This window comes from Podarcis tiliguerta, assembly GCF_965153285.1.
Source record: "Podarcis tiliguerta genome assembly, chromosome: 4".
Taxonomy (NCBI): Eukaryota; Metazoa; Chordata; class Lepidosauria; order Squamata; family Lacertidae; genus Podarcis; species Podarcis tiliguerta.
The window spans coordinates 99,142,734-99,157,412 of record NC_139537.1 but is presented as its reverse complement, the minus strand read 5'-3'; the positions used below and the strand labels follow the sequence as shown (position 1 = coordinate 99,157,412).

Sequence of the window (14,679 nt, the reverse complement as noted above, 5' to 3'; positions counted from 1 at the left end):
ACCAAAGTGCTGCGCCAACAAGCACAAAACAACCCCTCCGCAGGGCCACAAATCCAACTTAATGGTGTAACATTGGCAAATGTCAATAATTTTCCCTACGTAGGCAGTTATCTTTCCACAAGAGTCAACATTAATGGCAAAATCTAGCATCACCTGAGCTTTGTGAGTGCAGTTTTCTCTGGATAGAAGAGTAGAGTGTTTGAGGACTGGGACATTCTCAGGGAAACCAAAATGCTTGTTTACAGTGCTATTGTACTACCAACTTTACTGTACACTTGTGAAACAAGGACCATTTACGAATGCCATCTCCAACTCCTTGAAAGATTCCATCAATGGTGTCTCCAAAAATTTTTACATATCACTTGGGAAGACAGGGGAACTAATGCCAGTGTACTGGAAGAAGCAAAGATCACCAGTGTCAAAGCAATGGTTCTTCAACATCAACTTCGTTGGACTGGTCAGGTTGTTTAGATGCCTGATTGTCATCTTTCAAAGCAACTCCTCTATTCCCAACTTAAGAATGGAAAGCATAATGACAGTGGAAACAAAAGGGGTTTAAAAAATGTAGTATAAACACCAACAGCTTGGAATCACTGGCCTGCGAGCGCTCCAATTGGGGAATAGCCTCAAGGACTTTGAAGAAACACAAACTCAGAACAAAAGGGAGAAACAAGCTAAGAGGAAGGCATGTTTGGCAAATCCTCGCCCTTGATCAACTCCTGCCTGGAAACCTATGTCCCCACTTTGGAAGGATGTGCAGATTCAGAATTGGCCTCCACAGTCACTTATGGAACACTGTTAAGACTATATTCATGGAAGACAATCTTACTAAGGTACGAGTGATCGTCAAAGAAGGAATTTAGACAGCTGTATGGGTTTTTAAATCAGGAATATGGCACAGAAGTACGCCAACTCTGCATGTGACGTACACAATAATGATTGTTTGTGCTTTAGAATGAGGAAAAGCAGACACTAACAAATATGCAATGCACAAGAATGTGGATACATGTTGCCAGGCCCTGCACCACAGGTTAGTCAGGTTGTACACTGGCTGAGCAGCTTGGAAGGGCCCCCAATGGCCTGACCTGGCCATGCTGCCATTCACCGGCCCCCTTCAAGACCCCTGGATCATTCACAGTCGTGGGCAGTGCTGCAGCTTTTGAATGGGGACCATGCTCAGCTCTTATCTCCTTTTTGGAGATGTCCCAGCCTATTGATCTATTGATCGCATAGCTCTATGGACTGGGACATTGCATTTTGGCTAACATAAGATGGTGGGTGTCCCCATTCAAAGTGCCACTACCCATCCTCCATGAAAGCATATTCAAAAACCTGACAAAGGTGGCATCAAAGCAGTAGCTGTGAAACCGTGTGGCAGCCACAGGTAGGGCTGAGTGGTGTCCGGTTTGAGGGGTTGTTGGGGGGTGGTAGCCCATCATCAACACCATGCAAAGGGTCCCCTGAAATCTGGTGTTGGCCCTGTGTGTTGCAGTGTCACATACCTGCTTTAGCTTGTAACTGTGCCAAGCATAAGATACTAGCTTTCACCTGGTTTACACAAACACCATTTGGAGAGTCCAAGGGGCAGGTCGAAAGTTGGTATGATCATACAGATAAAATTTTGCCACATGAACTTCTAATTCATGCTTAGACTGAAACTCTGTTTGTTGAATAGTTCAGTTTCAGCTAAGCATAACGTCTTCAGTTTCGGTGGTGATGGTGAAGCATTTGGAGAAGCTAGTATTACTAATTGTATGACTTGCGTTAAAAAAGAAAGAAAGTTCTAATGTACTTGAGGTGCAAGATTCTTATATACTAGATGAACACATCATATTTCACCCTTGCTGCTTGATTACATTTATCCCAATATATTCCAGTACATGAATTGTGGCAGTAATGCAAAGGTAGCAGTAAATATAATATTTCATTTGGTTGGGTGAGAAATTCTTGGTGTATTATTGAAGGTATTATTCAAGCATTTTGGGAAAGGCCATTTTTTATTAAGAGAGAACTCTTGTTAAAGAATAAATAGCAAAGTTCATTTTAATAAAAGCAGTGTTGACACTGGTGTCTCTTTCATTAAAACATAAACAATATTTTTATTATGGGAAGTTGGTCTAGGAATGTTAGTTATGGTGGGCATAATTCAGCCTCATTTAAACTTATTTAAGGCTGCACCTTATTGAATGCAGTAGGACTTACTTGTGAGTGAATATGCATACAATTACTATTTACGCCTCACTCTTTGTTTTTCACCTGAAGAGCTCACTATGCGTGTTCACCCTAGGCAAACATGTACAGAATTGCACTGTAAATCTTTCCCATTAAAATTATTGGGAATTAAAATGGTTTGGTTTTTGCTTCAAGAACATCAATAAAATAGGACGATCCTTTGCACCAGCCCCATTGAAGCAGTTAGCATGGCACACTATTTCAGTACGTTTTGCACTAGAGTATGCACCAAAATGAATGTAATCACTATCCAACAGATGACATAAGATGTTTGCTATGTCTGTATACTGGAATGAAACAGTAAGCTCCAATCCCCCCTCTCCCCCAATATGAATTAGGTGCAAGAGAAGAAAGATCTGTAATCACAAAACCATTGTATCTAAAAAGGTTGACCATCAACTCTGGTTTTGAAATACTATATTTGTTGGAGCAATCTTGCTTTAAACATCAGCCAGTTCTAAACATAGGAGCCAACTCCTAGGGGGTGAGGTCACTTTACCCCCCCCCCCAAAAAAAAAAAAAATTGACGAGGCTGGCCCTCCAAAGTTGATGGGCACTGCCAGTTAAATAGTGCTTGCACACCACATCTTGTGATTGATTATGTGGGGTGGGGCTTACCTGCCTCCCAATATTTCATTCAAGTTGGCACCCCTGGTTCTAAAGCTTGTTGAAATAAATAGACCCCGCTCCTATATGCTAAAGTTTCATACAAACAGGATTGCTTCTTAATGTGAGTTGCCTACAGAACTTTAGGATATTTAAGCCACTTCCTCAAACTACTTACACAATCAAGGATTCATCTAAGGAAAGGCATTTCAGTCCCATTGCTTCTAGTGGTAGAAGGTTCCTAACTCTCCCACTGACATCAATGATACTCCATCGTGTTTCTGTATGTCTTGATTGTGCCTTAAAGCTGTGTGTGAAGCATTCACTTTTTTGAAGAATATGACGGCCTTGAACAAAAAAGTAAGGTCATGCAGAATAGTTAAGGACTACTGGGAAATGATTTATAATGAAATGAAAAAAACTGCTTAAAACAGCATTCCCCCCAAAAAAACAGAGGCATTCCTTTTAGGAAAGATACAGACAGAGGTACCCAGGGGTCAGAAAAGGTTATTTATGTATGCAATGGCAGCAGCTCAGATTTTGTTACCCAGAAATGGAAGGTGGGAGAGGTCCCAAAGGAGGTCAGCTGAAAATAATGGAATATCAGAGCTAACAGCCAGGAGGGTAAGAGAACAAGAAGGAGTGGAGGAAGATGAATGGAAATTATTTGTGGAACATTTGGAAAATAACTGTAAGCAAGTGAAAATGCTGGCAGGATTAATATAAATTCAACAGTATAACTGAAATTAATATTATATGAAAAAGGGGTGGGATAGACAGCAGAAATAGAATATGCAATATATTTTGGAAGTATAAAGGAACCATGGAAGGAAAAGAATGGAAGTCGTTAGATGTAATGCTTTATATTTTATTGTACGAAATGTATATTTGAAAATTTAACAACTTCATCACTTTTACATCCAGCTTCATCACTTTTACATCTCCCCCTGCCCCCAGAATGTGGAGGACTTGGTGGACTAGGGCCTGGGACATCAGGGTTAAGATTCAAATAAAACTCATCATGTGATTTTGGGCAACACACTCTTTCAGCCTAAACTATCTCACAGAGTTGTGAGTAGAGTGGTACCTCGAGTTACAAATGCCTCAGGTTACAAACGCTTCAGGTTACAAACTCTGCTAACCTGGAAGAGTTACCTCGAGTTGAGAACTTTGCCGCAGGATGAGAACGGAAATTGTGTGCCGGCGGTGCAGTACGCCTCTAGTTTCAGGTTAAGAACAGACCTCCAGAACGAATTAAGTTCATAACTAGAGGTACCACAGTATAACATGGGGAAATGGAGAACCATGAGTGACAGCTTGAATGACAGCTTGTAGGAACGGAGAGAGGATATAAATGTAATAGCGATGAGGAAGAAGAAAATATGCAGCCTGTATGATCCTGAAGTAGCTGTGCTGGGTTTGGAATAATACAAACAAACCCACATATGACAGAAGAAATAGAATCTAGAACGCAATGGGAAGTGACTATTCTGGTGAAGCTCCCTGATCCACTTGACCCAAGGCTGAGCTACCCTTGCTTTATGTACCCTATAGAAAACCCTTCCCCATCTAATAATCAGCACCCTGTACCCTTGTTTCGCCCACACTCATGAGCACAGACTTTTTTCAAACTTTTGTGTGGGTGCCTCCCTTTAGAGCACACAGACTGCCTCACTTTCAGGCCCAAAATCGCCTTTAGATAAACGTGTCTCCTCATGACTTTGTAATAGATTCATCACTTTGCTCCAGATTCAAAGACAAAATTCTGTTGCACTGATATCTTGAATTCCAGTGCAAAAATCAAACCTGTGAAGATTTTGCTCAGCTCTAGTCGCTAGTAAAAAATAGAAAAAGGAATTAATTCCAAATGAATTTAGAAATAAGCATTTAAACTATTGAAATGTGCTACAAAACATCTGACCCTCTAAATGGGTTCAAGCGTAACTTACTGTTACCAATCACAAGGTCATTGCTGTAATTTAAGTGCCTCGTCCGGTGCGAAGTTGGGGGGGGGGGAGCATTTATAATTGATCGAGCTGTTCCAAATGCTTTGCTCATCTCTCCAGACCACTTTTTCAGCTGCCTGAGGTTAATCACCAAGTCCACCACATGCTAATGCCCTCTGTTACATCATAATTAGGATGAGACTGACGGAGCTGGGGAAGGCTGATGAAATTATTCATTTTTTCCCCCTGAGAAGCCAGATGTTGCCAGATAGATTTCACTTAATTCTCTGACAGCTGCAATAATAGGCGAAATATGCAGCGGAGACTATAGTGACACTGATAACGGCATAAGGAAAGGAATGAGAGGCGTGCTGCGTGGCCACTTCATTATGATTATTCATTACGGTGGATCACCTCGTTTTATGTGGCAATTAGAGAAAACTGGGGAGGGATTTAGTGGCCAAAAATGTGGAGTTATTTTAAATCTGCAAATAGAGGCATGTGTTAAGGCTATGATGGTATATTCCCAATCAGCAATTCACCATGGTTCTGTGGTACTTTGTAATAATAAAGAGTTCCACAGTACTGAGCTGGCACTATTAGAGCAATGGATTATTAGGGGACATGGAATCTCCCAACATTCCTACCTACCCATTTCATTGTCAGTGTATCTTTATTGATCATTGAAACTGTTCAGTGGTCAGGATCAAAAGATTCCACAGTGTAGGCCCATAAAGGTGAACACACCACAGCTCACAAAGGCCTTGGTAGAATTCCTAGTTTTATTAGCTGCCCAGAGTAGGGGAGAAAATAGAAAGTTGCTGAGTTCTATGTTAGTCCACAAATGGGATTAGCAGACTTCGGGTGGCTGGTGAACAAATGTTCTGCACAATGATACTTCTTGTAGGTGCATACTAGCCTAACTGTAAGGTGGAAGAATGAAATAAACACAACTATTGGAATATAACAGAACTACATTCACTAGCAATGAATAGTGACTAAACAAACAACATTTGAGAAAACATATTAATCACCCCCTGTGGTACTTAATTTTAGAAACTCTTTATAGAGAGGTCCATTTTCTCACTCCTCAGTGGCTTTTAAAACAATCAATCAGTTGGTCAGTCATCAGGTAGAGACTTCTTTCCTCAGAAACAAGCCTCTGCAAAAGCATTAGGGCAACTGAATTTTGGGTCAACTTGTAAGGGTTTTTGCAACATTGCTTTGTATATTGCCTTGAATATAAATGTGGAATGGCATTTTTTTAAAAATAAATAAGATATTGAGAGCAATTCAATGTCACACTATTTTGATTGTTTCATCAGCACAAATATTTCAGCTTGTTGGCAGAACTATATCCCCTCCCCTCACCCTCCATGCTGTTCCGGGGGTTATTATGACATACACACCCCTAGCCAATTGAGGGACGTCGGGGGAAGAGAGGTGAGGAAAGTCCCATTGCACCAGCAGGACTCAGTTCACTAGTTTCCACTAGCAGCTCAACTGTTTAGTTCAACCCAGGCCTTTACAACAGTTTACACTGCCTAATCAGAGATATCGGAACTACAGACATTCAGTTAGCAACTGATTGTTACTTTAATTTATTGCCTCCTGCTCTTCTGTTTCCATAGAATAAGCTGCTATTCTGAGACTTTTCAACTTGGCTTCTACGTCAGCAGATGTATGCTGTTTTTATCCATAAGAATACAAATCAGATCAAAAATATCTTTGCACCAACACGTTGGTAAGCAATGTGTAGGTATGTCAAAGATAGTTAATTTTTGCAAATCTTGAATATGTGTATTGTTATATGTGGGGACATAAAATAATTTTAAGAAATGGGGCAAAGGGTGCTTTACATTTCAAGGAATGTAAATGAAAGGACCCAGATTTGCATTTTGTGTGTATGTTTAATTTTCTTTTCAATTCAGTTGTATTTTCTTTCTTTCTTCTTGCATTAAATCATAATAAAAAAAGATAGTTAACTTACCTGAGGTAGAAAAATATTTATCTTCCAGGGTATTTCTGTTTTTCTGTTTAGGGATAGAAAAACTCTTTCTTTTGAATTCTCCCCACTCCCAATTGATCCTTGTTATGAACAAATACAGTTCACATTTGAGTATGTTAAATATGCAGTGACTTTCAGAAATCTCGCCTGTTAGAGTAGAAATCACTATCTCTGTCACAAATGTTAGCTGTCCATTGTCTGTATAAATTAGAAAACTGTAACAACGACTGTCTCTGAAGAATAACATTTAATAGAACAATGTTCTGAAAACAGCAATGAATGAACCTGTCGTGTTTGGCCAGGAATACATTTTTATTGAACTATTTGGAACCAAAAAGGGGGAAGTTAATCCCAGGTCTTTGGTCATTTTACAATAACTAAAAGGCAGGGGTGGCCATTTGGACTGGATCCTGTAGTCCCCAGTGGCCCAGCCCATCTTAATTTTAATCAAGTTGAGGTACATACTGAGCTTCTCCTCAGTTTACTCATACTGTGCTGCAAGATGGCAGACCAGTGGCAGTGGCTGAGGATACACTGAGGTGGGTGTCAGTGTCCCATTCAATTTAGTGGACCAGCCTTGAATGTTTATTTGGTTCTGACATATTCTAATCCTGATTTGGTAACTTTGGTGGCCATTCCAAAATTTCTACTTTGACTTTGCCTCAGGGCCATAGAAAATGTGCAAAAACAAGCAATCTATTGAGTATTTTATTCTCTCTCTCTGTCTCTCTCACTCTCTCTTACACACACCTTATCCACAAATCTTTTTTCCCCATGAAAAAAAATCCTAGTCCAATTATTTCTTTCTAGTTAGGGCTGTTACAACTCAATGCTAGACAGCAGTTTAAAGCAGAAGAATTCCAAGGGGAAATCCCATAGGAGAAACAGAATTTTCTCTCAGCCTCAGCACAGCAGGATTTGTGGTATGGTAGCAATCGTTTCCCCATCAAATTTCCAAATTGTAGCCCTACTCTTCCATTTTCATCTATATGAATGAGTGGGGGGAAGTGTCCATCCGTTTGGATGAAGTGCAGAACAAGAACAAAAATCAGGAAAATGGCTGGGGGGAAACGCTAAATCAGATGATGGGAAGGATGCATTTATTTTTGCCTAGGGAAGAAAAATAGCTTCTGCAGATAAATTAGTATGTTCTGCAGTTGAGAAGCTTTACTTAGCAGACATGAAGTTTCTCCCCTTTCAGAAGAAAGGTCAAAGAAAGCCTAGAAGAATGGAGCCCAGATGATCATTTTGGATATTGATTTATGTCGCACTTACTAAGACACATGTACCATAATGTCTGAAGAGACTCAGTAGCTAGAGACTCCTTTTACATTTGAGATGCTGGAGGCAGACACAAGAAAAATGATACCTACATACCAAGTAAGTTCCATCTCCAGAAGGCAAACACTAGCATGAAACTAGCTAAAAGAGTGTAATGAGATAATGAAACACTTTGCTTTCACAGTCACTTGCTGCCTGGACATATTTATTTAATCCTGGAGCCGGCCTTTGAATTCACTAAAGCTAGAAATATACTGAAGACCAGTGAAATGTAGTGATAGAGCCGGACCTGCGTTCCAGTCACTGTCCAGCTCTGAAGCAGGTTACTTTTATATATTATTATGTAGCTGCACATATTTGACTAGAGGACGGTGTCACTGAGAGCAGATAATGCCAATAGATAAAGTGTGTGAGCATAAGAAAAGATAATAGAAATCAACTGGAACAGAGAGGGATCAGATGGATTTTTTTCACATTGGCAAATATGTGCATAAAAAAATCAAAGAAGCTCAGCGGTAATATAAACACAGAGAGAGAACAAAGCAGTCAGTGACACTGACTAACAAATTCTTCGCATTCCTTTGGGGCAGCCTATGCAATGAAGGCCCTGTTACTGGTGATAAATATTTTTTGCCAATTATTTTTTAAATTATTAAAAAATGTTACCGAATTAATACAATTTAATACAATTTTCCAAAACTGGTTTCCCACTCTCCTTACAATATATGTCCAAGATAGACTCCCATTGCTGCATTAGTTCTTAATTAGTCTCTAGTTGACATAGAATCATAGAGTTCGAAGGGTCTAGTCCAAATGGCGATCCAACCTCTTCTTAAAAACCTCCAAGGAAGGAGAGTCCACAAGCTCCTAAGGGAGACTGTTCCACTGCTGAACAGCTTTTACTGACAGAATTTTTTTTCTGAAAGTTTAGTCGGAATCTCCTTTCTTGCAACTTGAAGCCATTGGTTCGAGTCCTACCCTCCAGAGCAGGGAAAACAAGCTTGTTCCCTCTTTCATGTGACAGCCTTTAAGATACTTGTAAATGGTTTTAATATCTCCTCTAAGTCTCCTCTTTTCCAGGCTATACAGTACCCGGCTCCTTCAAGCGCTCCTCATAAGGCTTAGTTTCCAGACTCATGATCATCTTTGTTGGCCTCCTCTGCACACGTTCCAGCTTGTCAACATCCTTCTTAAATTGTGGTGCCCAGAATTGGACACAATTGTGGTCTGACCAAGGCAGAATAGAGTTGTACTATTACTTCCCTTTACCTGGAGACTATACTTCTGTTGATACAGCCTAGAATAGCATTAGCTTTTTTGCTGCTGCCTCACACAGTTGACTCGTGTTAAGCTTGTGGTCCACCAAGACCCCTAGATCCTTTTCACATGTACTGCCAATAAGCCAAATGTCCCCCATCCTATATTCGTGCATCCAGTTCTTCCTGCCTAAGTGCAGAATCTTACATTTATCCCTATTGAAATTCATTATTGTTAGTTTGGGTCCAGTTCTCCAATCTGTTAAGGTCATTTTGAATTCTGATTCTATCTTCTGCGGCATTAGTTACTCCTCCCAGTTTGGTGTCATCTGCAAATTTGATGAGCATCCCCTCAATTCCTTCATCCAAGTAGTTTATGAAGACATTGACCAGCAAGTGGCCCAGGACAACATACTGTGGCATCCCACTTGTCCCTTTTTCCCAAGATGATGAGGAACCACTAATGAATACTCTTTGCGTCAGTCAACCAGCTACAAATCCACCTAACAGCTACCTCATTCAACCCTGGTTCCTTGCAATAATATCATGGGGGACTTTGTCAAAAACCTTACTGAAATCAAGATACACTATGTCCACAGCATCTCCTTGATCCACCAAATCTCTATTTTTATTTTTTTTAAAATGTAGTAAATTGAAAATTACAGAATATGCAGAATTGGCTAGTTTGACTTGTAAAATTAGAGATCAAAAAGAGATTGACTTTAAGGAGAATTGGAAAATGTTTTTAGATTTAAAAACTCAGTGTAAATATGTTAAGACACAAATAGGATTTGACTGAGAACAGCAGTGGAAAGGTCAGTGGAAGTTTTTGTTTTGTTTTGTTTTGTTTTTTGTAGAAGCAAAGGCATGGAGTAACTAAAGTATGTAGCATGAATCCAAACTTTGGGGAAACCATGGAGGAGGCGGAAGTTCGAGGTTGAATGATTGATTGTAAAACCTGAAATGTTGTTAGATTATTGTGTGTGCGTGTGTGTGTATGTGTGTATATATATACAAACAAACAAACAAAAAACCAGTAAAAAGTTATCAGGATTTTCTTTCTCTCTGGATTCTATCTGCATTATTTAAGTGATTTTTCTAACAGATTATTCATCTAGCCAGAAGTCATTGTTCTCATTTATGTCAGAAGCAGGCCAGTGGTGTTTTTTGGTTTTGTTTGTTTGTTTGAAAAAAGGAGGAAACCTAAAGATTAAACATTTTTAGCTAAACATTTTAAACGAGACCCACAGGTGTTTAAAACTGTGCAGCCAGGACTGGTTGTGTTTGTCTGTTGCAAATATACTAGTGGCAATTCTAGGGCTGTTGCAGTGAAACATGTGTACTGGCTAAACATGATGGGTTTTGGCATAAAGGATTTTAAAAACACAATGAAATCTGCTAGCATCTCTTGTGTTGGCTCAGAGTTGATTTTGCCAAAGAGATTTAGACGTTTCCATCCTGTCGCCCCCACTCTGGCAACTGAGTTAATTTGGCAATGGAGATTCTCAATATTGGTGAACCTACAAGTGTTGAATGTCGCTGATCATGAAAGCTTACTTAGTCCACTGAGTGCACACACTTCCTCTCTCTTTCCCCCCTTTTGCATATCCTCTGTTGTTGGGTGTGTGTTTTTTAACACAGATGCTGTATACAAGAAAGTTTAATGATGCTGCCTTGTCAGAGAACTGGGTCACCATATTGCTGCTGATTAGCAAGCTGTTTCTGAAGCAACCTTTGCTTATGCATTTTTTGAAAGTTACTTTCATACTGTCATAACTTCTGGAGGGCACAGATGTTCCCTTCCAATTACTCTTAAGGAGATTTTAAATCTGAACTGCTTTGGTTGACAACTGCACTGTGACGATGCATACTGAAATCAATCCCCAAATTAGCTACCTTTTTTTGTTCAGAATGGCAAAGAAAGTTTCTCTCAGTTGTATATAGAAACAATGAATGATATCCAGCAACCATCAAGAGGTGCCAGGACTTACATGGTCACTTTTTTGCTAAAGCTGTTTAAATGAATGCCAAGGGCAGACAGGCATGATGGATACTAATAAGACTATGGAAGATTTTGTTTACCAAATCCTAATTTGATTGCACTCTACATTAGTCAACTCAGATGAAATGCAGATTCATGCACTACATTATGCTCTTAGGAAGGGATATCAAAACACAAACTACATGCACTGTGGGCCTATGAAACACAAAGGGTGCAAACATATGACATGCCATTATTTTTCAGTGGTCATTTTCAAATGTGGACCACATTTTATAGATACACTCTGAACATTTATAGAACTAATTACATGCATGCGTGTCCTTTTTACAACCGGAATGGGAGTTTATTTATCACATCTGCATCCTGATGTTTAAATGAGTTCAGAGTGGCATGAACTTCACAACAAACTTGTTTAAGGTTGAAAGATGCTGTGACTCACTAGGCCTGTGTTATTAGTTGTGTAAATCACCAGGATTACTAGGTAGCCTTGTGCAGCGAGGTTTACCTTTTCGATGAGGGAATGATACTCAGCTATTTCTCTCAGCTTCACCTTAACCCCACATGCCCAAACCAGTCAACAAGCTTCATAATAATATCCCCTTGTTCAACTCTGACTCTCTAGCCAGCTCACACACAGTGGTTGCTCATTCTTCCAGTGCCAGCAATTCCCAAGTGACCTCTCTAACTAATAAAAAGGCATTTTTTAAATAAAAAAAATTATCTTCATCCATGCTTTCACAAAGTATTTCTCACTAAGTAGGTCAGATAAATGGACTGAGGCACCGTTAGTGGGTGGTTCCCTAGACCAGATGGATGGGAAGTTGCCTGCTCTTGATGGGGTTATATTCCCTCTGAAGCAGCAGGTATGTAGCTTGGGGGTACGCCTAGAACCATTGCTGTCGCTTGAGGCTCAGGTGCCCTCAGTGGCAAGGAGTGCTTTCCATTAGGGCTAATTCAAAGTAATGGTTTTGACCTGTTAGTCCTTAAATGGCTCGGGGCCAGAACACCTCAATGCCTCTCCTCATATGAACTATCCCAGACACTGAATTCATAATCTGAGAGCCTTCTCCATGTGTCTCCTCCATGAGAGGTCCAAAGGGCTGCAACACAATAATGGGCTTTTCCTGCGGTGGCTATACATTTGTGGAATTCTGTTTCCAGAGAGGCTCACATTGGGTGTCAATTTGATAGATTTAGCTTTAAACACAAGCTGACTAAAATTTCTCCCCCAGCCCTACTTTGGAGTAAGTACCACTTAATGCTGTGGGCCCTACTTCCAAGTAGACATGTATTTGTAAGATTCTCATCCTTTTGCTGGTACAGATGTGTGATGTTTGAGTTAGAATAGCATTTAAGGTAATCACCACTTTCCTATAATGACTTCCAAAATGTGTATTTTGGGTTGCATGATTCTTACTAGCCACATGTAGATGAGCAATATGGCCATTTAGGAAATTAAAACTGTACTAATGAAAATGCAAGTCTTGCCTCTGTCTAAATATTCTTGAACAATAAAGAAAATTCCATTAAGGAAATTAGGAAGGACTTTCCTTTATTGCCTCTTTTTGTAAAATCAGATCAAGCAGTATTCCCGCATATGCTATTTGGTACATTAATCTGCTTCTTCAAACAGTGTGCAACCAATTGCTAAAAGTTACACAACATTGCATTATTTTAAATGGACCACCTACATTGCCCTAAAGATATTCTCCAAGATAGCTTATCTGCTTCAGACACAGTATTGATGGCATACATTTTCTAAAATGAAGTTCTAAAAGATGACTGTACAATAGCAGTGCAATGGCATCATGGTGTGTTTAGAAGAATAGTTTAATTCCTCAGCTTACCAGGACAAAGCAGCTGAGAGATCCCAAATAAAGCACAAATCAAAGTAGCTATACTTTATTTTTATGAATATTGTTACGAATAGAAACAGGTGGTGATATATGTGTGCACAGTTACTTAATAAACTACCGTATTTTTCGCCCTATAGGACGCACCGTCCCATAAGGCACACCTAGTTTTTTTTGGGGGGGGGGAAATAAAGGGGAAAAAATTATTTTCCCCCCAGGCGCAGGGCTGGGGCGGGGGAAGCCCAAGCTTCCCCCAACCCCAGCCCCCAAACAGGCAGCTCTCTGCAAGCCATGGGAGCCCAGCGCTGGCTCCCGCTGCTTACGGAGAGGTCCGCGAAGCCTGGATGCGCTGAGCTCGGTGCGCGCAGGCTTCAGCATGCAGGCAACTCTCCGCAAGCAGCGGGAGCCCAGCGCTGGGCTCCCGCTGCTTGCGGAGAGGTGCGCGAAGCCTGCATTCACCCCATAGGACGCACACACATTTCCCCTTCATTTTTGGAGGGGAAAAAGTGCGTCCTATAGGGCAAAAAATACGGTAGATGGTAACATTTACTTCATTACAGTTACCTTAATTTTTTTAAAAAAATGTTAACACTATATGGTTCCTCTCAGTGTGAATGATCTGCCACTCTAAGAGGATATGGAAGAGATTCAGTTCCTCCCATAGCCAAACCTAAGCCAAATTCCCTATAACACTCCTATCCAGTTAAAATTCAGCAAGCTAGGCTCTGAGGACTATATTTGCAATCTTCCGTTAAGACTGCAACCTCTTCCATGTGGAGTCTCTCAGGTCTTTTGCTTCCCCCCGGTCCAGCCAGGGCCGTCTTTTCTATTTGGTTTAGTGGGTCCTGCGCCATGGCGCCTGCCCAGCAGCGGGCAGCAAAGCCTACAGCTAGCGGTGCTTTGCTGCTGCTTTGCCACTCACTGTAGGCTTGGGAGTCGCAGAAGCTGCATGAGGAGCAGCTGGCCCACTTCCGCTCACGGGAAAAAGGCTCTGGAGGGAAAGACCAAACTTACTTGAGATTGCCCCCCCCCTTTTTTTAGTGCGTCCCCTGCCAAAATTTTGTGTGTGTGTTGTGTGGTGAGTTCCCCCCGCATTACTGGTTTGGGTTCTAATGAGCTGCCTGCCTCTTTAAGAGGCTTCCACTCTGCTGCCAAGGCTTTGGATTTTTGCAGGCTCTCTTCCCTTTCCCCCTGTTGCCTGCTTTCGGTTTTTTCATCTCCGTTTACAGAGCTTGGAGAATATCTGCTCCTTTAAGGAATCAGCATTGATACCCCCCCCCCCCAATTACTGAGTGGGTGTGTGAAATCAGGTGAATCCCCACCCTCTGGGAAAAGTTCGCAACTCAAAACTTCCCCCTCCAAAGCTGATTTTGTTCAGAGCTCCTCCTGCTTGGCGCCACTTTGGGGGATATCCCTGCTTCTTGATGGGAGCAAGTTCTCTTTCGGAAGAGCAAGTCTGGGCTGGTGGAAGGAATCCTGCAAATGGTGCCACTTT

At 40.9% G+C, this 14,679-nt stretch overlaps 1 protein-coding gene and 1 long non-coding RNA gene across 3 annotated transcripts in view; one reads left to right on the top strand and one right to left on the bottom strand.

Moving 5' to 3' along the window:
- The window catches only part of LOC310675423, a 34,283-nt gene that overhangs the window by 16,200 nt on the left and 3,404 nt on the right, over positions 1–14,679 (bottom strand). The gene's annotated exons all lie outside the window — the stretch shown is intronic.
- LOC310675381 (uncharacterized protein) overlaps positions 1–14,679 on the top strand; it is a 37,767-nt gene that overhangs the window by 20,171 nt on the left and 2,917 nt on the right. The window contains exon 3 of the mRNA XM_083435912.1: positions 6,416–6,528. Coding sequence (XP_083292038.1) covers positions 6,416–6,528 — 113 coding nt within the window. The remainder of the gene's footprint in view (positions 1–6,415; positions 6,529–14,679) is intronic.